The sequence below is a fragment of the Protopterus annectens genome, chromosome 3.part0, assembly GCF_019279795.1.
Source record: "Protopterus annectens isolate FY-2018-M chromosome 3.part0, PAN1.0, whole genome shotgun sequence".
Classification (NCBI taxonomy): Eukaryota; Metazoa; Chordata; order Ceratodontiformes; family Protopteridae; genus Protopterus; species Protopterus annectens.
In genome coordinates, this window is record NC_056731.1 from 932,489,023 (window position 1) to 932,515,686 (window position 26,664).

Genomic DNA, 26,664 nt, shown 5'->3' on the forward strand with positions numbered 1-26,664 from the left:
AACAGCACAGCCCTCCCTAGCTCTCATCCTGGATTACCTGGCAGACCTAATACACAGGAGTCTATCCTTCTCTTCTGTTCAAATGCATGCCTCTGCCATCTCTGCTCATTACAGCACAGAGCCACCTCTCTTCTCACACCCTGTCATCAAACAGTTCCTAAGAGGGGCTAACAACTTAAGGCCACCCAGAAGAGCTCCTGCCCCAGTTTGGGATCTTAACTTTGTGCTGGAAAAGCTCACCCTTACCCCCCACCCTTTGAGCCTGCAGCTTCAGCAGAATTAAAATTCCTCTCTTGGAAAACAGCCTTACTTCTGGCCATCATTTCAGCTAGAAGAGTTTCAGAGCTACAAGCACTCATAGTTGTAGAGACCTTCATCATTTTCCATGCTGACAGGGTTTCCCTCAGGACTAACCCATCCTTCATGCCTAAAGTGGTGTCCAATGTGGCTCTCAACCAATCCATTCATTTGCCCACCTTTTTCCCTAACCCACAAAACAAAAGGGAAAGGATTCTGCACTCTCTAGATGTGCACAGACAGGACAGCTCAGATTCTATCTAGCTAGGACTAAATCTTTTAGAAAAACTGATCAATTACTAGTCAGCTTCACAGCAGGGACAGAGGGCAAGGCCATATCCAAACAAACAATCTCCAAATGGATAGCACACTGCATCCATTTCTGCTGCAAACAGCACGGGAAACCACCCCCAAAGGGGGTCAAGATGCATTCCACCAGGGCAACCTCCACCTCTGCAGCTTTCTTCAGAGGGGTCCCCACCAGGGACATCCTGAAGGCTGCAACATGGACTTCTGTTCATACCCTCACCAAGCATTACCACCTACCTTTCTTCCCCAAATCCAGGGCAGGCTTTGCCACCGCAGTTTTGCAGGGCATCCTAGCCAGCCCCCCCAGTCTTCTTGACTGCCTCCACCCTTTTCTTCAGCTTTGGGAATCAACCCAAGTGTGATGACTGCAACAGTGAAACACGAAGAACATAGTACAGTTGTGTACACTTACCATAAATGTAGATGTTCGAGTGTATTCACTGTTGCAGTCCTGGATGTTCTTCGTGTTTCACTGTTGCAGTCATTACATTTGGGTAATCCTGCTGACAGGTTGCCCTCAGTCGGCCTGAATTCCAAAGTCCTGGGTCCTGCGTCGGCTGCTGTCACCCCTTCCCTGACGTCTTTCTTGCTGTACAGTGCCAGAAGCAGTTCATAAGTGCCAGTCGGCCGACTCCTGAGATTTACGTGTTTGAGTTTCAGATCCGAAGTCTTCAATAAAGCTAAGTACCCCGTTGGGGAAACTTTTTTCTTGCTCCAGACCGATGTCAGAAAAAGTAAATAATTGTATTTCTTGTGGAAAGCTAATACCTCATAAGGATTTTCATTCTTACTGTATTCCTTGCCTAGGCCCGGATCACAACGTTTCTAGTTGTCAGTTTTGTGCTAGATTTAACCAACGCACTATTAAGCGTCGGTATGATTTTGCCTTAAACTGTTTTGGACACCGGTTTAATTATCCAGTAATGTCGTCGGATAGCCATCCGACTACCGGAGTTCACAAAAAACGCAAAGAAAAGGAGAGAGATAGACAACCGAGGTCCAAAACCGACGATGAAGCTTCTCCTAAGCCAGTCGCCGGTTCACTGGTTCTCAGTGAGGCGCTTTCGCAGCCCCTGATGCCCGCTACTTTAGAGTCGCAGGCCACTACCAACTCCCACGTGGAGTCGGCCATGCCACTGGAAACTCAAGGTATTGGAGCCTCGGATACTATTCCTTCAGATGGGTCCAGAGCCGCTGAGTAGGCACCGGCTTCTGAGGGTGTATTCAGACCTAAACATCTTTATATTAAACTGACTTCAGTTTCAAAGGCAAAGACTAAAGCACCTTCTAAAGCAAAGAAACAAACTCAAGAGCCACGTGGTCAGGCCTCTATGCCCAAAAAACAGATGCTCGAAATGGCCGAAGACTTGATTACCTTGATCAGGGGTTTCCATCCCCCTCCTGATAATAGGCCTAGGCAAGAGACTGACTATGAATCTTCAGATCAGGTTTCCATTTCTTATTATTCCTCTTCTGATCAGGAATATTCTCTTACCCCCTATGAGGATTCTGATGCTGAAGAATCTATACCTTCAGCTTCTTCTCCAGAGGACTATTCTTTTGGGGAAACCTTGCATACATGAGGGAGCATTTCCACTGGGAGAGCCAAGATTTTTCAGAATCTAAAAAGAGGCTCAGAGATTTCCTTTTACTACCTCAACACAGGCCACCTGTGTTAGACATTGTAGATGATGTGTTTTCGGAGTCTAGTCTTACCCCTGACTCTTTACCTCCAGCTCCTGTTAAGCCTGACAGATATTACAGGGTTCCTGACTCTCATAAATTCCTTTTTAAAAACCCTGCTGCAGACCCAGAAACTATTTCTCAAGGTCCCAAAGGAGTTAAGGCTTCCACTGCCAAAAACCCTACCCCCTCCGACAGAGATTCTAGGGCACTGGATAGATGGGGAAAAAAGGTTTACACATCTGCTACCTTGGCTATAAGGGCCTTACACTGTCAGTTTCATATGCTCAAATATCAGCAACATGTCATGGCATTGCTTAAACAGAAAATGTTAAACTCTGAATGTGGAGAAAACAAGGAAAAGCAGGATTTATTGCATGCAGCTGAACAAGTTGGAAAGCATACTTTGCAATGTGGTTTTGATTCTTTGGAGGCCTCTTGCAGGGCCGCAGTTACGGGCTGTGTAATTAGGCGGCATGCTTGGTTAAAGGAACAAAATTTGCCTGATCTTGTCAAAGTTAAATTATTAGATGCACCTTTACAGCATGATACTTTGTTTGGTGTTAAGGCAGAAGAGGTGTTAAAGAAAATGGAGGACAAAGCTAAATCTATGCAAACGGTCAAATATTTCTTACAAGTACAGCCACCTAGGTTTAGTAGACACTGGCCAACAAAGAATTGGTCCTTTCCTGTGTCAGACAGACCTCAAAGGGGCAGATCCAGATGCCCTAGAGGCAGATCCCAGGTGCAAGGTTCATACAGGTCAAAGCAGTGGGGTGCTTCTACCTCCAAAGTTAGAGAAGACAAATCACAGCCATACAGGAAACAGTCCCAATGACTTCCCCCTGCCTGCAGCAAGCACTTATCTCCTGGCAGCACCCTTAGGGGGAAAATTAGCACTTTTTTCTCAAAATTGGCACATTATAATCCAGGACAAGTGGGTTCTAAATATCATGTCACAAGGCTACAAGTTCCATTTCCATACCCCACCAAAGGCAAACGACTGGCCAGATCTGCCAAAAAATCAATGGGCATAGGCACAAAAACAAGTCTCATCCCTCATGGACATGCATGCGGGCCATTCAACAAGTACCAGAGCAAGAGCAGGGACAAGGATTTTACTCAAGACTGTTCTTGGTACCCAGAAAGGACAAGGCCTGGAGGCCAATATTGGACCTATCTATTCTGAACACATTCCTGGATATACCAAATTTCAAGATGTTGACTTTGCAGCAGCTTCTGCCCATGCTGGGCAAGAACGCTTGGCTTGTGACTTTAGACCTAGAAGCGGCATACCTGCATGTCCCAGTCAGACAGATATGCAGAAGATACCTCAGATTCAAGGCTGGCTGAATGCATTATCAATTCTCTGCACTGCCCTTTGGCTTTTCTACTGCGCCCAGGGTCTTTACAAAGTGCCTGGCACCAGTAATTGCATTCTGCAGACAAAGAGGAATACAAATATATCCTTACTTGGACAACTGTCTAATTCAAGCAGAGAACAAGGACATTCTTCTACAGCATCTGGCCTTTGTGAAAAGACTTCTAACATGCCTAGGGTACACAGTCAATGAAAAGAAATTAAAACTAGTACTCTCTCAAGAGATAATATTCCTGGGTGCAAGCTTAAATACAACTGCTCAGATGGCTTATCTTACGCCAGACAAACAAAGGCAACTGACTACCTATTTCAAAATGTTAGCAACAAAGGCCCAGTTATCTGCAAGAAAAATTCTGCAGGCTTTGCGCTTCATGGCGTCCTGCATCCTACTAATTCCATATGCAAGACTGCATATGAGGAAACTTCAGTGGTACCTAAAAAGTGTTTGGACTCAACATTGCCACAGCCTGGAAACTATGATTACTCTCATTCCCTGCTGCAGCAGGAGTTTCGATGGTGGACAAAGGCTTGTCACCAAAACAAGGAACAGCCATTCACATTACCCCCAGCCAGGCAGACACTAACAACGGATGCATCAGATTATGCCTGGGGATCCCACATGGAAGAAAGATGCATTCAGGGCACATGGACCTCAAACCAAATGCACCTACATATCAATCAAAAAGAGATGCTAGCTGTTCAAAATGCCCTGACAGCCTTCAATGACCTACTTCATCCAGGACAACTACTGATAAAGACAGACAACACCACGGTCATGTGGTATATAAACAAGCAGGGGGGCACACATTCTTACCCCCATTGCAGACTAGCCATGACTTTGTGGGACACAGCATTGACTTACCAAGTACATCTGCAGGCACAATTCCTGCCAGGAAGGAAAAATACTCTGGCAGATGAACTAAGCAGAAACCTCATGGATCCCCACGAGTGGCAGCTGGTTCCACAAGTCTTCAGCATGATAACAAGGAAATGGGGATGCCCGGACATAGCTCTATTTGCCTCCCCTCACAACTACCAACTAAAAATATTCTGCACAAGGATTTATCACAGACAAGCATGGAAAGTGGATGCCCTATTTTTCAGGTGGAAAAACCTATCAGTATATGCCTTTCCCCCTCTGCCTCTCCTCCCCAAGGTACTCCTAAAGGTCAGATAGGAGAAGCCAAAGATGATACTGATTGCTCCAGACTGGCCCCGCCAGTACTGGTATCCAATACTAAGGAGCTTGTCTCAATGCCCAGCTTGGACCTTACCTCAAATACCTCATCTTCTGTCCCAGCAAAACAATCAGATCCTGCACAGCCAACTCAGGACTTTAAACCTGGCAGCATGGCGGATAATGTAGTCATACAAAACACACCTCTCAGTAAAGCTGTGATGGATATCATTTTGGAAGCCAGAAGGCCTAGTACTAGAAAATTTTATGCTGGAAAATGGAAGAGATTCTGTGCTTGGAACCAGGCACACGGAACAGATACAGCTGTGCCAAATATTCCTCAGATTTTGCAATACTTAACTGAGATGCTGGACAAAGGACTATCTTTCTCATCTATTAAAATTCATGCCTCTGCCATTTCGGCTCATTACAATACAGAGCCACCAATCTTTTCTCATCCCTTATTAAAGCAGTACCTCAGAGGAGCCAAAATTTAAGGCCTCCAACGAGATCACCAATGCCTGCATGGGACCTCAACTATGTCTTGGAAAAACTCACCCTGCCTCCTTTTGAGCCAGCTGCTACTGCTGATATAAAGTTTTTATCTTGGAAAACATCTCTGCTCGTAGCAATAACTTCTGCAAGACAAGTTTCAGAGCTACAGGCACTCATGGCTGTGGAACCTTTTATCCAGACAGGATCTCCCTGAGGACAAACCCAACATTTATGCCTAAGGTGGTGTCCAGTGTGGCTCTTAACCAAACTATTCATCTGCCAACTTTTTATCCAAATCCGCAGAACAAGGGGGAGAGAATTCTGCATTCTTTGGATGTACACAGACAGCTTAGATTCTACTTGGACAGAACCAAAGTTTTCAGAAAGACAGAACAATTACTAGTGGCATATACTGCAGGATCACAAGGAAAGGCCATCTCAAAGCAGACTATTTCAAAGTGGATAGGCCACTGCATTCGTTTCTGCTACTTACACCATGGCAAGCCAATGCCTAAGGGCATTAGGCCACACCAGAGCTGCAGCCACTTCAGCAGCCTTTCTCAGGGGAGTACCAGCCAAGGACATTTTAGAGGCTGCTACTTGGAGTTCAGTGCACACCTTTACAAAGCACTATCATCTGCCACTCTACTCTAAATCCAGGGCAGGCTTTGCCACTGCAGTTCTGCAGGGTCTCATAGCCGCTCCTAATGCTGTTTAGCTCCAGCCTCCCAACCATAGCTTTGGGACTCTACCCAAATGTAATGACTGCAGCAGTGAAACACGAAGAACATAGTACAGTTGTGTGCACTTACCATAAATGTAGATGTTCGAGTGTATTCACTGTTGCAGTCCAAGTTACCCACCCGCCATCCCCTTTTCTTCTGATGGAACCTATCTTTACTTCTCTGATTTATACAACCTATGTGGTGTATTTGCTTGTAGATGAAGGTAAAGTTTAAATTGGTGCATGTATTTATATATATATATATATATATATATATATATATATATATATATATATTTAAATTTTAGCTACCCTTTCAGGGGGCACCTGACATCTGGGGCAAGAAAAACTAAAGAAAATGGCGTCGGTCACATCTTTTATACCCCTGACGACCTGACATCAGGGAAGGGGCAACAGCAGCCGACGCAGGACCCAGGACTTTGGAATTCAGGCTGACTGAGGGCAACCTGCCAGCAGGATTACCCAAATGTAATGACTGCAACATTGAATACACTCTAACATCTACATTTATGGTAAGTGTACACAACTGTACTTTTCCCACCCTCCATCCCCAGCTTGTCTCTCTCTCTCTCTCTCTCTCTCCTTATGGGGAAATTTTGGTATTTACTTTCTACTGGTGGTGTTCTTCCACCATAACTTAGCTCCTTATTTGGGGGCTCTTGACAGTTGGGGCAAGAAAAACTGATGTAAAGGCGTTGGGTGCCTGATTTTATACCACTGACGACCTGACGTCAGTCCTGGAGCGACAGCAACCGACGAAGACATAATAAGTGTCTGGTATTCGGGCCCACTGAGGGCTACCCCTGGCAGGATAACCCAAGTGTGATGACTGCAACAGTGAATACACTCGAACATCTACATTTATGGTAAGTGTACACAACTGTACTTTTTGGCTCTAGTCTTATAACAAAGCAGTATGTTTATGACCTGATGCATTCTGTGTTTGCCTTTGTTAGAAAATGAAAAATGTATGTGATGTTTGTGAACTAAATGTAATGAACATTTGGTGGCTATTAGATGAATGAAGGACTGCATTAAACAACTATAGTAAAAATAAGGTGATAATTCTGAACACCAAAACAAAGGTTATGTCTTCATGGAAAAATTAAGTGTCACAAAACAATAGTTTAACTCCTGTCACACACACACACTGTATCCCCCTGAAATAAGCTGTTTCATTTTAGTTAAAGGAAAGTCCTCTTCTGATTATAAATAAGTTATATAAGTTGTTCAGAAATAAAAAACTGTGATTATTTTTTTCTAGAAGGTGTCCTAGCTTCCACACACTGACTCCGCTTACCCCCAAGAATAACCATTTCTGAGTAGATACATCGTATGTGTAGCTGTGATCAGATAAACAAAATTAACCCCACAGTTATATATTTTCATTTATTTCACACAGACACTCAGATACACACACTTTCTGTGATAACTCAGTTTGATTATTTAGCTGTTAACAAATGACAGTACTTGTCAATTGCTTTTCCAGACAGACTAATTTCCCCGAGACTAAACACTTTGACTAAGACACCACTGATTTTGACTCTTATCAACAGAAATTTGTCCCGTTTACTATAATGGATTTTAGCTTCTTTCACATATGTAGCCCCTGACAAGTCAGAAAAACATTCATTTAACTTTTAACAATGGAGAGTAGCATTCATTCTTTATCCCCCTCGAGAATATCCACTAAGTGGTTACCCCTTTTGTGTTTAACTTTGGCTAGGTGAAAGAAATTTTACCCACAGTAATCTATTTCAGCTTCTTTCACCCACAAACACACACTGTCTGATAAAGCAGATCTTTGATTGATTAATTGTAAACAAGTGAATGTTAGTAGTGGCTATGTTTATTTTTTTTCACCTACACGCTGCCCCCTTTCAAGAATGTGAACAAGTGAAAGAAATTTAGTCCACACCAGTGTATTTCAGCTTAACACATCTCACACACGTGCACACACACACACACACACACACACACACACACACACACACACACACACTTTCCTGTTAGACCAGGCTGATGGTTGTTTAACTGTGATCGTGTGACAATAGTATTCAGTTAATTTATCACACACTGTTACCCCCTGGGAACAACCACTTTCTGACTAGGAGCATCTTTATACATCATAGGAAGCACTCATGTACAAATATGCACCATTTTCAGTTGGATCACTGTAAGTATAAAACGTAAAATTTGAGATCATGGTGAAATTACAATATTGCATAGCAGCATATGTACTACTGAGCTTAGAAGGAATATGCCATCAGTAGCTTCCTGCAAAAATCAGCACTGTGCTCCCAGTCCCTCTCTTTGCACCATCCATCTGGCAGCCATTCTTGTCTCTCAATAGGACATGTCTCCATTTTCTCAGAGGCAGTTATTTAAGCATCCCAGAAAACTTTCCCCAACCCCACTCTAGTATCTGCAGTGAAGTTACTTCTTGAGCAACTTTCATCAGTACTCATTTTTTATCAGACCTACCTTGAGAGGTTGCTTCTTTACATGTACTTCTACATAGATCTCGCTGTCTCCTAGGATAAATGAGTATTTGACATGGTCTTTAGTTATGAAGTAATTGAATTGTGATGTCTGCCATGGTAGGATTTATTTTGTCTGATCAGGAATTATCTAATATTTTGTTTACACATTCATAATCTTTCCATCTAATGTGGATGGTCGGCCTGATCTTGGCTATTATGCTGGGTTTCTTGGATTTATTCATAGCTGTTTAACAGTCCATGCCAGCTCATTGGCTTTTAGGAGTAATACCCCGACATTGACGCAGCTGTCTCAGGTTCAAGAATTAGCTCAGGCACTGGGTGAACTACTTGGAATAACAGGAGTGGCTTTGCCATCCTTTGTGGATGAGGGTAACATGACCTGCTATTATTGCCTGCTGACCAGCAGTGGAGGTAGATGGCTGAGCATGTATCATTAAAGATCCAGACTTGCTTGCTCACCAGAACTTTGCATGCACAGTTGCCAATATCAGGCTGCCACATGGGACTCAATAAGCCAGGGAGTAAGTGGCCACCCCTATGGCTTCCTGGATGATGGTCTCTCCTCCAGACAGCTGCCAGCCCTGAACTGTACAGCAGTGATAAGCTAATCTCTAAGGAGACTGCAGATACTTCCAGTGGATGATACAAGGTATGAGTGGGTAGTGTTGGGGGAACAAATGAATGACCGTCTGGAAGGAGGAGGCTTATTGTCAGGCAGAGAGGGGGAAATCACTCAAGAAAAAAATCTTTAGGTTTCAGAGTAGTAAAGGGCCCTGAATGAGTCCCTTTATGGCCCTGTTGCCCCTTTTCCTTACTAGCTATTGTGTGGTTGCTTTGAATGTTATAGATGCCTTCTTGCATGTCAGTATCTTGTGTCTTCTGTGCTTTATCGTAGGATTCCAGCAAGTTCTTCCCCTCTGATCTCCACTTTACTCCTGAGGTTTTCACAGAAGTAGTTGTAATAGCAGAATAAGTTTTGTTGTCGAACTATCTGTGCCTGTTTTGCTGAAATACTGGTTTCTGTTTATCCCATCTTGGGACTCCCTTTTACTTACCTTAGTTTGGGCTTTGCCTTGATTGCGGTCGTTGGGTTTAGCTAATGGCTTAAAAAAGTCTATTATGGTGATTGTCCCAAGGATTTAAAAAAAAAAAAGAAGACATCTTCAAATCCCTGTTGTGACACTTTTTCCTACACATCAGCAGGGTCTGTGAGTTTGGTAACCCATCCTTCTGAGTAGGGATTCAGAGACATGTAAAGGCGTGTACAGTTTGACATGTGTTGGAGTTAAAGCCTATGGTAAAACAGCAGATTTTCTGGCGTCTTTCCATATGAAGACAGTTTAGTGAATGCTGTGTAGTCATCATTTACTATCAGATTTGCTCCTGAGTTTGGCTCTTAACATTCCTTTTTGGAATTATGCTCTTGATGTTCTTCGTGTTTCACTGTTCCAGTTGTAACTTGTGGGACTTCCCACCGTGGAAACCCTTGGCTGGCCCAACTACCAGAGAATAAATTTCCCTCCTACTGGAGCTGGCGGACCACCTATCTGACGTCATTGGCTGCACCATGATCTCAGTTCTTTCCTGCTGTCGGAGCCTGAAGCAGAGTGCCAGTCAGTGCATCGGTCAGTCTGCACCAGAAAAAGAAGATTCTGGAAAGCCAAATACCCTGATGGGGAACTTTTGTTTGTATCGTTTGGCTAATGTCAGAGAAAGTTAATAATTGTCTCCGCTGTGGCAAACAGGTACCACACCAGGACTTCCACTGTTTTTGTGTGACTTCCTTGGGGCTGGAACACAGTGTCCTGAACTGTCATTTTTGTGCTTGCTTTAACAACAAAACCATTAGGCATAGAGCCGAGATTTCAGCAAGGTCTTTTAAGACACGAATAGCCTGATGACTTACTATAGTGTTCACTATCAAGCTGAGGTCGACATCTCTAGGCAAAAAAGAGATAAGGAAAAACAATCCAGGCTTAGGCTCTTGGACAAAGCCATGCTTGTCGTTGGCTAGTCCTCCTAGGCTTGCTATTGCTGAAGAAGGTGAGATGCTTTTGCAGCCCCCTTCTGCAACCGAGGTGGTGGCACAGGTGTCTCTTGAAACCCGTTCGGTGTCTGAAATGCCTTCTGGTCCCTCAATTTATTTTCAAGCCGTAGGATTCAGTTCTTTGGTTGCATCTGGGACTTTTGTGCATGCTCCAGCTTCTGACAACTGTGCTAAAACTGACAACAGATCTTTGCTTCCCAGGACATTGCAACAGCCTTTCATCTGTGTGAGTTGGTTGTCCATTCTGGGCCAGAGATCGGTCATAGAACAAAACCTACAGTCATTCATAAGAAAGTGATTCCACCCAGTGTTAACCTAGGCCTATCGACTGCCGTTCCCAGGCATATCAGTAGGATCTTGTGAGGTTGGCTGGAGATCTAATCTTTCTGGTTAGATCCAAACAGCCTCTCCCAGAATTTTCTCCAAGTAAAAGAAAAAGAGACACACCTCTAGAAGATCTCTCTTACTCTTTTAATTCAGATAAGGACTTTGACCAGGAGGATTCTACCTCTAACGAGGATGTTTGCCTGGTGTCCCTTGGGGCTCTGACTCAAAGAATCTTGCCTCTGCCTCCCCTCCTGAGGATATTTCCTTTGGGGAAATTCTTCACATCTTAAGGGAACACGTCAAGTAGGAAGCACAAGACTACCCACAATCTAAGAAAATAATTGGGAAATTTTTTAACCTCCCTGAACCCAAATCCTTCTCTATTCCTCCTGTCTTAGAGGTGGTAGATGATGTATTCCAGGACTCCTCCTTAAAGCCAAACTCCCTCCCTCCTGCCCCTAGAAAGCCAGACAGGTTTTATAGGGCACTGGATTCACACAAACATATTTTTAAGAGCCCTGTAGCAGACCCCGAGATTGTGACCCCCCAGGTCCTAAGGGAGCCAGAGCTAACTCATCCAAAAACCCCTTGCCTCCTAACAAAGGAAACTTGAGCCTTAGATAGAGTTGGCAAAAAAGTTTACACATCCGCTACCCTTGCTATGCAGGCCTTGAACTGCCAGTTTCACGTGATTAAGTTCCAGAAAACTTTTCTGGACCAAATGAAGCAAAAATTGATGGGCAAGGAAAACAAGGGTCTCTCTAAGGAGTTATTGGACCTTTGTAATTTCTGCTGTCAGGTAACCAAGCACTGTCTGCACTGTGGCTAAGATGCCATAGAAGCTTCCAGTAGGGCTGCAGCAACATATTCTGTCATAAGAGGATATGCATGGTTGAGAGAACAGTACCCTCCCAGACCATGTCAAATCCAACCTCTTGGACACACCTTTGGATAAAGACTTTTTTTTGGTCCCAAGGCTGAAGCTGTACTCAAGAAAATGTAATACAAGGCAAAGTCCATGCAGACTGGTAAGGACTTTCTTCACATCTGACCTCCTCGCTTTAGCAGAAACTACTCAGCCAAGCATTGTTCCTTTGCTTCCCAACCCAAGGCTAGGCAAAGAAAGTCCCATAGGGAAAGGAGCCAAAGACAGCACCAACTGCCCAAGCAATGGCATTCAAAACCCATTAGGCCAGGGGGCTCATGCCCACAGGCCCTAGCAGGAAGCAACAGTGACTCAGTCATGGTGCTCCTTAACCCCTCCCCTCCATGGCCCCCCACATACCCCTCCCAAGCCAGAGGGAAGGCTACCACTATTCCACAGAACGTGGGCTCACATTACTGCAAACCAGTGAGCACTAAACATTATTTTACAGAGTTAGAAGCTCAAATTCAAGCAACCCTTGATTCCCTCAGGCTTCCCAGACATTCCACCAAAACAAAACACTTGAGGCATTGGCCCAGATATAGTTACTGTGCACCCAGTACTCTGTGGAACCAGTACCAGAACACTTAAAAGGAAGAGGATTTTACTCCAGATTCTTCCTGGTACCCAGAAAAGAAGGTACACTGTGGCCAATATTAGACATGTGAAAACTCAACCAATTCCTGCAGGTCCCAAATTTGAAGATATTAACCCTTCAAATACTTCTACCCATGACCTCACCCAATGCTGTCATTGTTACTCTGAATTTAAAGGATGCATACCTTCATAGCCCTGTAGAGGAATCGCACAGAAGCTTCCTAGGCTTCAGAGCAGGTACCAGGCACCATCAGTTATGTGTTGTGCCCTTTAGCTTCTCTACTGTTCGCAGGGTCTTCATGAAATGCCTAGATCCTCTGATAGCTTTCTGCAGAACAAAGGGAATTCAAATTTACCCCTATCTGGATGATTGCCTCATCCAGGCAACAAACCCAGAAAAACTCAGATTGGACTTGCTTTTCACCAAAAACCTTTTAACCTCAGTGGGGTTCACCGTATATTGACAGAAATGTCAGACTAACCCTACAACCAGGGATGAGTTCCCAGGGGTCCTTCTGGATTCGGCCCTCCAGGAGGCATTCTTATCTCAGGACAAGTTTGCTTTCTTGACCCTGTACTCCAGACAAATAATGGTCAGGAATTATCTCATAGCCATGGAGTAGCTCAAGGCCCTGGGTTGCATGGCCTCTTGCATCCTCGTGATTCCCGTGGCCAGGCTACACATAAGGAAACTTCAGTGGTACCTCAAGAATGTGTGATCCCAGCAATCACAGCCAAGATAAAGCTCATCCTTTGTCTCAGGAAGGAATTCGTCAGGTGGACCCAAACATGCTTCCTCAATCTGGGTCTCCCTTTCAAATTCATCCCCCAGTAGCAAACCCTGAGAATGGATGCATCAGAGGTAGCCTGGGGAGCCCACTTCAACTGCCTCTGGAGTCAAGGAAGATGGGTCTCCAAGCTCAGATACAACCACATATATTTAAAAGAACTTACGGCAGTCCAAAAAGCTCTAATAGACTTCCAAAAGGAATGGAAGCCAGGAGTGCTAGTAGTGAAGACAGACACTACAGTTATGTGATACATAAATAAACAAATGGGGGGACCCACTGCTTTGTTCCCTAGCAATTGATGAGTGGGAAACAGCTCACTCCCTAGAGTTGCACCTCATGGCACAGTGCTTGCTGGGTATACACAACGAAATAGCAGATCACCTCAGTAGAAACCTGTCAGACCCCCGCAAGTGGCAACTGCATCAAGAACTATTTCTCAACATAGCCAAAAGAATAGGGTGTGCAATTGTTAGACCTTTTGGCCACCAAAGCAAATACTCAACTGAAAAAGTTTTGCTCCAGGGACAAATTGAAGTCAACTTGAAGGACAGATGCTTTTTCTTTCACTTGGACAAGCCTTTTCCTCTATGCTTTCCCTCCAGTACCACTGCTGCCCAGTGTACTGATAAAGTTAAGAGAAGAGGAACCAAGTGTAATACTTATAGCCACAGACTGGCCCAGGCAGCACTGGTACCCTCTGCTAATCAGTCTAACCAACACAGAACCATGGCAGCTGCCACAGAGAATGGACCTATTAACGCAGGACAGGGGCAAGTTTGTACACCCCAACCTGTGGATGAAGAAACTGTCAACATGGATGATGCCTTGATTTCATCGAAGGAATCTCTCATAGACAAGCAGGTTTTGGATTTCCTAAAAGAGACCAGGAGGCCTAACACAAGGAAACCTTACTCCTCCAAATGGAAAAGATTCTCCCTTTGGTGCAGACATAAAGCACAAAACCCTCTTCTAGCCAAGATTCCTTTCATCCTGTCTTATTTGGCCAGCCTTTTTGATAAAGGACTTTCTTACGCCACCATAAAAACCCATGCTTCATCTATTTCTGCTTAGCTGTCTTCTCAGCTGCCTCTCTTTTCACACCCCCTCATGAAACAGTTTGACAGGGGTTCACATTAGGCCTCCCAGAAAGCCTCCAGTTCCACCCTGGGACCTATTTTCATGTTGGAGAAACTGACCCTTCCTCCCTTCGAGCCAGCTGCTTCCACTGATTCAAACATTTTGACCCAGAAGACTGCCTTCTTACTGGCTATCACCTCAACCAGAAGAGTTTCTCAGCTTCAGATCCTAATGAGTGTTGAACCTTTCATCATCTTCCACCCAGACAGAGTCTCACTCAGGACTAACCCTTCCTTTATGCCCATGGTGGTAATAGAGACCTAGTTGAATTAATCCATACATTTGCCTACTTTCTTCCCCAACCCCCAGAACAAAGGGGGAAAGGATTGTTCATAGGCAACTGCATTACTACTTAGAGCCAAGAGTATCAGAAGATCAGACCAACTGTTTGTGGCTTTCACCATTAGCTCTGAGAGGAAACCAGTCTCCAAGCATACCGTCTCCAAATGGATCTCCACTGCATCTCCTTCTGTTACAGCCATCATGGTAGGAAACTAACAAACAAAGTACAAACAGAAAAAAAATATAAAAAAAACACCAAGGCCAGTAAAAAAGACCCAAATTTTATTGAACACTCTCCAACACCTCAGCCAAAAAGCCTTTCAAGAATTAAAACTAAACAAACACTCTTTAATTAAATATATACCTAATAAAAAAGCAAAAAAAAAATAAAACTTTACATTAATTAAGATAATTAAATACTGTAACCAATCCCTATCCTTACTATAACAGGCTGCTAGAACATTTGAGGGATATTAGGAGTAAAAAGGTGGAGAGTCCTTTAGCAATGCATTTTCTCCATCATGGGGGTAATAGCAGTTGTCTTCAGGGTAATATTTTAGAGAAGATTAAAGTTTTTAATATGAATTTGAAGCATAAGTTGCTTTTTAAGGAAAGTTTATTTTAAAATATAGAACATTGATACCTGCTGGACTTGATGCAGAATGCAATTGGAAAATGTTTTATTATAGTATAAATAGGGATAAAGAATTAATTTCAAGTTCTTTTGTTTCTCTCTCAAAACAAGTTTTATACTAATTGCAAGATTCAAGCTGGGTATGCAGTCTGCTTCTAGCCATAAAATCCAGCCATACTCCTTTATTTCCAATCTATTATTAATGTCATCCATCTTATATTTCTAGCTAACACCTGAATAACTGTAAACTTAAAAATAAGATTTGGACCATAATCTAATGTAAGTTTAGCGAGGGAGTTGTAGTTATAGTATTTATAAATATTTGTATTGTTTTTATGGTTAATGTTCAGTGAAAGTTTCTGTGATTTTATTTTTTTTATTAGACTAATTGCTATTGTAGTTTTATTGGGGGGGGTGTCTTGTGGTCAGTTTAAATGTCTTATTTGAACTGATTTGTTGATTTTGTTTGTGAATGAACACTGATAAAGGGAGTCCATCCAGAAAGCTGTGTTGTTTTATTAAAAGATTTTGGTGTTTTTGGAGTCAGGTATTCATTTGTTTTCATTGTGGCTTTATAACCATTGACTCCAATTAACTGGTCTGTGATCCAGTGGTCCTGGTAAGAATTCTACTCTCTCCAGGTTTTGCTGTCTCCAGTAGGGTAGTTGAAAGCAAGCAGTACATGCTTTCTTGGTAGATTGGAGGGGAATGTTTCTTTACAATTTTCATGTGTACCCTTTAACTTCTCACCAGCTTGCCAAGTTCAGAATGTTGAGGATTAGACTTATTCTGATTGTCTCCTGAGAGACCCTAAGGCCTTATTTTTGAGGTCCTTCTGGAGTTTGCTTACCCAACACCATTCCATTTTAAGCAGAGAATACACCAATCATTCAGCAGGATGATTTTCTTCACCTAACAACCAAGCTGCTGGTAGTACTCTGTTTGTTGCCCTCCACAGCCTTAGAAGGTAAGATGAGGCATTCTCAGATTTTCATCATAATTCCCAGTGTATGAAAATATGATCATTTTAGTTGTTTGCATTGCTACCTTTGTCTTTACCTTCGAGCTTGGCATTCCATAGATAACACAATTATATAATCTTGGTACATCCAGCTCTGATAAAAAGCAGGCATTTGGCCCAGCTTTGACTCAGTAGATGATTATTTGCACTGAGTCCAAAGGTTAAAGTACATCCTTTTAATTTGGAGTTTTAAGCTGGTGTTTCTGCTACAGTGTTCTGGACAGTAGTCATTGGCAACATTAAGGTGTCCACCCAAAAGATTATGAGGAGCATCACCTCAAGAAAAGACTGCTTGGTCATTTTCCTTCCTTTGCAGAGGTTATCGCATAATATATGGATAAAGGTAGGGTATCATGACTTACCAACATGGGCTTAGCCAGTCCCTTGGCAATTTACCTTTGCTTCACAAAGTGATTCCTGTATGGAAAGTTTGCTTACCTTTCATGCCACAGCTTGTGTCTGTTCCTTAGCTACCTTGAGATTTGTTACCTTCTTGTGTTTGTTGCTTCTGGTATGGAAATGATGTAAATTTGGGCTGTTGTGTTTTTCAAATGACTTCTGTAGCTCCTGTTTCCACTTAATGTGAGTCTGAGAGTCTTGTTAAGAGAAATAACTATTGCAGAGGGTTCCTTAAAGTAAGATGTAATAAACACATGAGCATTGTCCATGTTACGGTCCTCTGTGGTAGATCCCTTTCATCCTTACCTTTCCGTCTGTTGTTGTTTAGATATTTTAGCTACCTTTAGCAAGGACTCGCTCTCTAACTATTACATGTTTCTACTGTTATATCACTATTCCCTACTTGCAGGGTTATCCTGCACATGTGATGAGAAATCAAGAATTACTGATTATGGGGCCAGTATGTTTCTCTATTCTGGTGCTGAATGTTCCAGCATATACCATGTGGGCATCCATGCCTTGAAAGCTGGAGCTAGGGCTCAAGGTGAGCTAGCTGTTTGAGAGTGTTCTGAAAAAAGAAAAATAAAATGTCTCAAGAGGGAGAGCCCAAGATGTGATGCAGAACAGAGAACTCACTAGAAGATCAGCAGATATGGTAATTACTCATTTATGCATTATTTAGCATTGTACATAATTAATTACTAATTAATTAATACTTAAAATGCTATTTTACCACAATTTTGAAGAGGTTTGCTTGATCAAGCTGAAAAGTCTTCTACCATTTAGTTAATATATTGCTTTGTAGAGTGGTTTTACTTGTTAAGCAGGTGTCTGGGATTACTCTACTATTTTTTTGAACTTCTTAGGGCTTCGCCATGTGTCAGATGACCAGAAGACCCATAAAAATCCTAAATTACGTGCACAAAGTACATCAGTAAGTTCTCCTACAAAAACTCCTAGTCCAACTTCTCCTAAAGTCATACCTCAACAGCATCACCTTCCAGTTTTACAGCTGGAAGGAAAGAAATGGAGAGTGGTAAGTTATATTTCCTCCTGTTTGCCTCATTTATCTGTTTTTTATCCTTGTATTCATTAAATCATTATTTTATTATTTTTTAACCAAATAAGACATGCTAGGCATAAGTGTTTTCTTTCAGGAGTGACCATAGAACCCTTTTTTAATTAACTAGCCTATCAGAATCAGAGTGTGGATATTTGAGTGGTTTGATACTACTGTCAAGGTCAACAGAGTTTAACTTGTGATAGGCAATCATTAACCTAAGTTGATATTCTTCATAGTCAGTGTTATAGTACTGATCCTTGGGGTCTTTCTGCCATGCAGAAGCCTGTGACTGGCCCAATTTCCAGAATCTTTGCATCACTCCCAGCTGACGGATATTCAAGGATATTCATCTGGATGACAGGGTATAATATGGGCATCCATCGGCACCATCTTTGTTCTTTCTAGCTGTCAGCCCAGAAAGAACATACTATTTATTAGATGTTTGTTCCATATATAAGAACATGAGTTCCTGTAGACTGCATAAATGCATATGTTATTGAGCTGAAGAGCAGAACCATAGACTGAATTTAAACTGTTTTGATTCTTCTGTAAGAAACAGCTTAATTTGTACTTAACAAAATGAAATAAATGGTAGGTTATTCAGAGAAACAGACCTGACCATATCGAAGTCAAGGTGCAGATGTATGTGGAAAACAAGTGAAATTAATACTGTACAGGTACAAAGAGTTAAATGATGAAAAGGGGTGTGCAAATTAAAACATGAGTCAAATAATACAGAAAATAAGAAATAAAGGCTGGAAATGCTGTAAAAGTGGTAACTTTGAAAAACAAAACCAGGAAGAATTGGATTTTAACGAAGAAAGGATTCAAAGTAGAGACCAGACTGATCACATGATTATAATTAAGGTTTTTGCTGCAGTTGTGGCAGTAAGTGGTGATCTTACCCAGCACTTAGTCAGACTTACAAAATCTTTGTTAGAAGATAATGTTTTGTAAAAATGAGTAAAAGCAAAATCATATTTTCAAAAGAATTTGCATATTGTTGAACAGAAATACAAAAATAAGATTCTTATAGTCACTGTTGAAAAGACTTGATGCTATGAAGTCTGAAAATGTTGCTGAGAAAGTGAAATAAAAGTGCATGGCTGACTGTTGGAAAGAGTAGAATAAATGGACAAAATTGATTTCAGGATTTCCAAATGATTAGCTTTTCTTGGAACTAAATTCAAACCAGGGTTTCTGGCAAATAAAGTTAAATGAGACGTGCTCCAAATTGCATACATTATATGCTATTATGGTGGTGCAGATTCTTTGACCTCCATTTGGTATTTTGTCAGTACCAGCAGTATTCAGAGAACTGTTGCCAAAGTAATTCAATGTTTTGAGGGTGTTATAAGCATAATTGCAAGGACAGGCACAAGATGGTCACGAAAAGATGCTGATACAGTTACAGATGAAGATACCATAAGGTCAAGCTAAATAAGAGGAAATATAAAATCAGAGTGATATGTCTGAAATATATATTTTTTAACCAAGAAACGTCTTTATTAAATTATCATGTATGACATAGGCAGTCAGGCATATATAAATGAAAACAAGCCATATTTACATAATTTCAGTTGCAAATGTTAAACATCACAAATCATACTGACACAATTTTAGGTGCAAACATTATACATCACTTATAATCTGTCCAGTCATTGTCCCAGATCCTGCCTTCTTTTAAACCTTGTTCCTCCTCAGCTTGTATTGTTCCCACACTTCCTATTTCCTTCCATTTAGTCTACTCCTACCCTTTTCTGAAGATCCCAATTCCAGTTGTTCCATCTCTGCCACTGTATTCACCACATGTTGCACAGTTGGGTTAAACATTGATTTGTACTCACCAGGAATTGCTCCTCTGGCAGCCACCATAATTAGACTCAACAAGGCCCCAGCACATCCAGGCAACTCTGATTCTGCATCACAGCTCAAAAAATCATCTCCATAGTTACACCAGTTTGCTCACCCAGTGTCTCTGACAGAGTAATCCGCAGGGAATCCTCAAAGTCTGCCAACTCATTACATTCCCAGAAAATATGTTCCCATTTACCTCCTTCCTCCCCATCACACCTCCAACATTTGCTTTCTGCTTGAGTAAAAATTCTTTGGAGTCTACCTAGGGCATAAAATCACCCATGCAAACACTTCAAAGCAAAGATGCCAAATCTTCCAGACTTAGTTGCACGTCTGGGAGGCATACATATACCCTCCATTGTCTCTTTGTGAATTGCTTATCCAATCTCTCCTCCCAATCCTCCCTAACCTCCCCTGATTGATTCTTATTGTTATCATGCAATATTTTGTAGGTTGTACTAATTATTCTTTTTTAACAGCAGCTTCTGTTCTAGATTCTAATAAAAACTCTACCAGGGTTGTTCTTCCACTTAGGATCCCCCAATTCTTTCTCATTGCCTATAATCTGATATCAGTCCTTGATAGGGAAAGCAATCTCTAGCCGGCAGTCCAAATACATTATTGGCCTCTTCCTATTCTGTTATCTTTCCCTCTCTAATTATTTGCTCCCATTACCTTGGTTCTTTTGCCAGTTTTCCTCCAATAAATTCCAGCCCTGAATTGCCTATTGTCTGTATCCCTAATTGCAGTTATCCCTATCAGCAGAATCTCCTTTCTCAATTCCCATGTTGGCTTAGTTCTTAGAATACTTTCTGCTACTTTATGAATATAATATTCTGTATGGTTATTGTTATTCTCCTTAAGGTTCTGCATCCAAAATCCCAGTCATTCCTTGTTTCTTGAGCTTGTCTGTTGTTGCATCATCATCCTTTTCCACTTTGAATTATAGGTTTCTGCCTCTGCTATATATAGGAGTCTTAACTGTGTAACTCTGAAATACCCCTTCAAATTGGGTAATTCCAAATCACCTTGTCTATTGGAAGAATCAGCTTATCCCGCTTGGCTCTGGCCATCATCCATTCCCAGATAAAATCATTCAGCTCTTTATTGATTGCTATCCAGAACTTTTCTTCTGGTTGATAAAAAAAATGCCTGATCTGAGTATAGGACTAAAGGGATTAAAAACATTTTAACCACTTCTGTCTTGCTATTCATATCCATATAACAGAGCTTCCAGCTTTTTGTATTAGCTTTTGTTTAGTCTCTTCCCACATATCCTTAGCTGCCACACCAGAGTCCTTTTTAATCCATACACCTAAGTACTTATGGATACCTAAGTACAATATGGATATTGCTATGAGTACATAATTTACAGCTATTGCCTTTGTTTTAGCTTCATTGATTTTGTATCCCAAAAAGATTTGAAACTGCCTCAAAATGTTCCACAACACTGAAATGTCATTTTCTGGTTTTAGCAGGTGTAACATATTATCTCCAAATTGTTCCAAGTTTTCTTGACTACCAAACTAATTATATCCTTCAATTTCTGGGTCTCTTATTTCCTTTGCCAATGGTTCTAAATATAATGCAAATAAAAAGGGAGAAAGAGGACACCCTTGCCTGGTTCCTCAACTCAAACAGAAATTATCAGTGAGGAGCCCACCCACTTAATTTCGCCTCCAATCCCATATATATATATATATATATATATAAGTCCGAAATGTATTAGTCATCTTCTAAAACTCAGTCTCTCCAAGACCTGATCCAGATTAAACTCTATATACCAAAAATCACAAGACAGGGAGGCATTACTGGCATTTCAAGGAGTGATGCTATATTTTACAAAGTTTGTTCCTAGTATGTCTGATGTGACTGTACCTCTAAGAAAGCTATTAGAGCAAGATGTAGCTTGGGCATGGAGCTATGCATAGAGTTTGGAAGTGCATAGAAACTGTGATACCGCAGAGAATAAACCAGTCAAGAAGATTTACAGATGCGCAAAAGCAAATACGGTTATGCAGAAAATGATCTGTTAGCAATAGTACGTAGATATGGATATGAGAAATTCCATTGTATGTCTGTGGCAAAGAAGTTCAGGTATAAACAGATTACAGACTCTTGCAAATATGTTCTAGAAGTCATTTTGCACAGTACCTCTGAAAATGAAGAGAATTTTACTTAATCTTTACAAGTATGGCTAGAAAATTATATATAGACCAAGCAATGAGGTGTGCGTGGCAGATTTGTTTAGAAGAACCTTCTTGCCACATGAAGAGATGCTAGAATAAGAATTAGAGATTCTTGGGGTGATATGGCAGTTACCTTTGACAGAAGATTTTGCACTTCTGTTGATAAAAAAACTATATTTTTTACTGCTGCTTTAAGTACTTACTGTGTTGTATCAGGCAGCCAGGGCTGTTGCATCTAGATTGTGTGGTCGTCTTACACTTGGTCTGCTAGCCAGCCATTTTACATTAAGCAGTTTTTTTTCTGCACTGCTAGGGCAGAAGTGCGCTGAACTTAGCTTATATGAGTTGGGGATTGATGGTGGAAGGCTTAATGTGTGCCTTCCTGATTGGCAGCTAGCCTAAAACCTGTTCCATTTTGCCTGTATCTAAACCTCAATTTTGCACAAAGCTGCTTTCCACACAGCCGCAGTTAACCATGCCCTGCATAGGTGCAAACACTTTGAAGATAAAACTTCCCTAGAATAACTATCACTGAAACCATACCCAGCCCACTGCTGCTTTTGGAGCAATAAATTGCGCTCTAACCAGCATCATTCTGTTTGTTAACTTAGACCACGCAAAGTATAGTTTCTACTCATAGTCTTTGTGCTGCCAGCACAGTTCAGTCTAATTAACCCATTCCTTTCCCTGCTAAAACCCACAGTAAGAAACTGATATCATGGATGGGCAATTTGCTACCATCTCTGTAGCCAGCCTGATGGACATGGTCATCCTGAGGCAATGAATGTAGCAGTTGCCTAATATATACTGACAACCACATAGTCCTGAAACAAACAAATGCTATATGTGAGAAATGTAGTTATACTGTGAAAATGGAGGCAAGACTCTCAAATACAGACAATAAGGATTTGACATATAAACCCAAATATGCAGAGGTAATAGTAACTTAGCAAAAACTCAGAGGCTCCCAAACACTGCCTTCAGAAACCACATTTACATGTAACAAAGCAAACAACAACCACAGCACGTAACACACACATCTGTGTCTCAACAAACAAGCCCATAAGGAGAAACACCACAAAACCTTGTATACTAATCATAGGAGACACCATAATGAGATGCACGGATATCCCCCCTCATCAGGCTGGCTAATGAGAAGGTTATGGTTAGCTGCTTGTCAGGTGCCACAATTCGTCATATCGCACAAACACTCATGTCACTCGACCACAAGTACCAGTATGACTGTCCTAGTCAATTTGGGTATGAATGACATGAGACGTAAATCCCAGAACTATATATTTAGAGATATGGTTGAGCTCTCAAATTATGTGTTACAGGCAAGTATGAGCCTAGCCTTGAGCAGCATCCTAACTTTAAGAAGGATGATGCCACAATACAAACAAAAAATTGACTTTATCAATTAGCTTAATGTTTGGTATCGTTCCAAGGGGATCCAATATTTGTCAGCATGTGAGGATATGTTTGACATGCCATGCTGGTTTTGCCAAAGATAGTCTGCACCTGTCTGCACCTGTCTCCTCTAGGTTTTCAGACACTGCCAAAGGCTTTAGCCACCCCTATGGTGCCTTTTTTAATCAGTGTCTTTGTAACCAACTTCCCAGCTTAACAAAACCTTCTCTTGATAAGGGCAAGGTATTACTGCTCAGTGCTAGGAATCTAAACAAGAAACTGCACTGCCTAGAAGCACTCCTCTCTTTGGAAAATGCTGACATCTGTGCAGTCACTGAGACATGGTTCAAAGCCACAGAAGACACCTTGGCCATGAAAGGCTACAATGCCTTCCATATATTCAGACCAACTGAGCAAGAAAAAAGCAGAGGAGGAGGTGTATCCATCTTCTTAAAGGATAAGTACACCTCAAGACTGGTCAAACAGTATGACTATTTCGAGCTACTGCATTTCCAACTAACCACAGGCAAAATGCCCTAACACATCATCGCTAGCTATAGGTCCCCCCCCATGAACCAGGAAAAACATACCTCTTACTGGAGTCACTCACCATGCCGCACAATACCTTAATAATGGGTGATTTTAACTATTCTACCATTAACTGGGCAATATACATGACCACTAACATGCAAGCTCAGAGGTTCTTGGACTTTGTCAGTGCAAATGCTCTGTAACAGCTGGTCAGCATACCCACTAGGTGCTCAAATATCCTGGGCATAGTACTCACTAACATAGAGGAGTGTTGTATTCTACCCTGTGTAATGTCCTCTTTGGTAAGATCAGACCACAAAACAGTTTCCTTTGAAATAAATATAAGGCCAGATACCCCTCAAGCTCAAAAATGTTAGATTTTCTCCAAGACAGATTATCTCCTACTAAGCGATAGCATAAGAAATTTCAAAGCTCACCCGAACGCAGAAAACACAGAATCCTGTGCAGAATGTACACCAATACCCTGTATAGCCACTTAAACAGTTGTATAGAATCATCAAACCAGACCAGATTAAACATTGGTCTTGCCGGAAAAACAAGCCATTCTAGTGGACCCGTGGTATAAACAGGCTGTACAACAAAAGAAAGAAACTACTGTCCTAAAATAGGCTGAAGAAGAATTGCTTCACTAGTCTAAACAAACAAATCAGAGATCTGGTCAAGTCCTCAAAAAAGCAAATTATAATACAAAAATAGCCTCCCTAGCCAAGGAAAATCACAAACCATTTTTAACTATGTCCAAAATCTTAAGGGGAATACCCATCTATAAGCAGAGCTGTTTGTGGATGGCACCACCATACATAACCGAAGGAAATAGCCAACTTTGGATCAAACTTCACCCCACTCCACCCGTCCCACCATCCCAACCGGTTGTCCTTCAAAGTATACCTGCCGCCATTCCTCAGCCTATTATCTCAAGTGAACAGGTCATCTCTGCACTCTCTAAGGCTAAAAATACAGCATCAATGGACTCTGATAACATCCCAGGTTGCCTTTTAACTAACCTAAAACATGACCTAGCAGACCCACTGGGATCCCTATTTAACCACAGCCTATGTTCTGGAAGATTGGAGGACAGCAAGAGTCATCCCTCTGCACAAGGGGGGGAGTATCAACTGACTTAGGGAATTGTAGACCCATAAGCCTGACTAGCCTCTTATGTAAGGCCATGGAAAGAATTATCATGGACCTTATCAACAAGGACATAGGTAATCTCCAGACTCTGGACCCAACCCAGTTCTGATTGTGCATACCACCTACTTTGACCTGACCAAGGTATTTGACACAGTTTCCCACTCAGGTATTACAGAGAAACTCAGTCAACTGGGCATAAACCTCTACATCACCAGGTGGGCAGCTAAGTGGCTCACCGACAGGACACATACTGTTAAAGTGAGTGAATTCACCTTTAGCAAGAGGCCAGTCACTAGTGGCGTACCACAGGGTTCTGTACTAGGCCCTCTCCTGTTAAGTATTTATTTCTTAAAAGTCAAGGTAAACATAGACTGCAAATTGGGGACAATTACTGAATCCCTTAGTGATACTGATATACTACAGTAAGGATTAACGCAGACGAATGATTGGTGCCAGAGCCACGGATTGAAACTAAATGCAAATAAATGCATAATTATTCCCTTTGGGAAAGCAAATACTCCAGTTAATTACAATAAAGACAGCACCCTACTTAGAGCAGACCCAGTGGTATGTTGTCTAGGTACTCAGGTTAATAGTAATCTCAACTTTGATCACCATGTGCCCACAGTGGTAAGAAAGTCTTTCTATGTGGCACAATTCATAATTAAGGACATGTCATCTACATTAAAGGATGGTATAATTCCATTGTACTCAGCCCTTATCAGACCAATAATTGAGTACAATGCACCCTTTTACATGTACCTCACCAGACATCTGCAACAGCTGGAGCGACCCCAGAGGTTTCCTCACCAGGAAGATACAGGGTATAAGATAATAAGTACTACCCAGACAAATTGAAAGTCTTATCACTGTATTCTGTCTCATACAGACTACTAAGGGGCGATCTGTGTCTGGCCCAAAGAGCAGTCTCTGATCAAGCCCTGAAGGAAATGTCACACTTTCGTAAATCAAACTACAAGAGACAAGAGACATTCGCTCCAGGGATCTTAACCTAGCCTCTGACTTAAATAAATCATGTTGGAGAGAGAGATATTTCTCTCAGAGACTACCCCTTTTCTAAGAAAAGGTTCCCATTCATGTGAAGCAAAGCCCTTCCCTGACCCACTTCAAGCCCAACTTGGATCAATGGATGAGTATCGTAAATTTACTCCTGGGGTATTGCCCATGTCACTTATGGACAGAGTCAGTAGGTGTTAGATACCATAGCATAGGCTCATAAGTAGCTGTTGAAAATGTGGAAATTCATCTTAAATGTGGCTAGGCTTGTAAGGGTTCTTGGGCTGTTAACCTAGTCCTATGAACCTGTAAGAAAAAAATAAAAGAATATCAAATGTTTATTGATACTGACTTAAAGATGCAGCTATTTAAGAGCATTACTACAAAAGGCTTGCCTGAACCCCAAAAAAAAAAATCAATAAGGAAGACATTCTTTTCATATTAAGGAAGAAGCAAATTATGTGACGGGTTTAGAGGTCAGATCTGACAAAATATTTCCCAGTCAGCTGAGAAAACAAATGCTTGAAAGGATGCATAAATCACATTAAAAAAGAGGAAAAAAAGATCAAAAGACGCAGTGTTTTGGACTTTTATTTCAACTGAAATAAAAGTAGTAATACACAATTGTGCCATCTACACTACATACCATGGCAACAATCCTATTGAAGAAATGCAGGCATACACTGTTTAA

At 41.6% G+C, this 26,664-nt stretch overlaps 1 protein-coding gene across 1 annotated transcript in view; it reads left to right on the plus strand.

Annotated features, from left to right (window-relative positions):
* Window positions 1-26,664, plus strand: part of LOC122796955 (adenylyl cyclase-associated protein 2-like) — a 750,428-nt gene that overhangs the window by 451,648 nt on the left and 272,116 nt on the right. Inside the window, exon 6 of the mRNA XM_044065728.1 lies at window positions 17,618-17,787. Coding sequence (XP_043921663.1) covers window positions 17,618-17,787 — 170 coding nt within the window. The remainder of the gene's footprint in view (window positions 1-17,617; window positions 17,788-26,664) is intronic.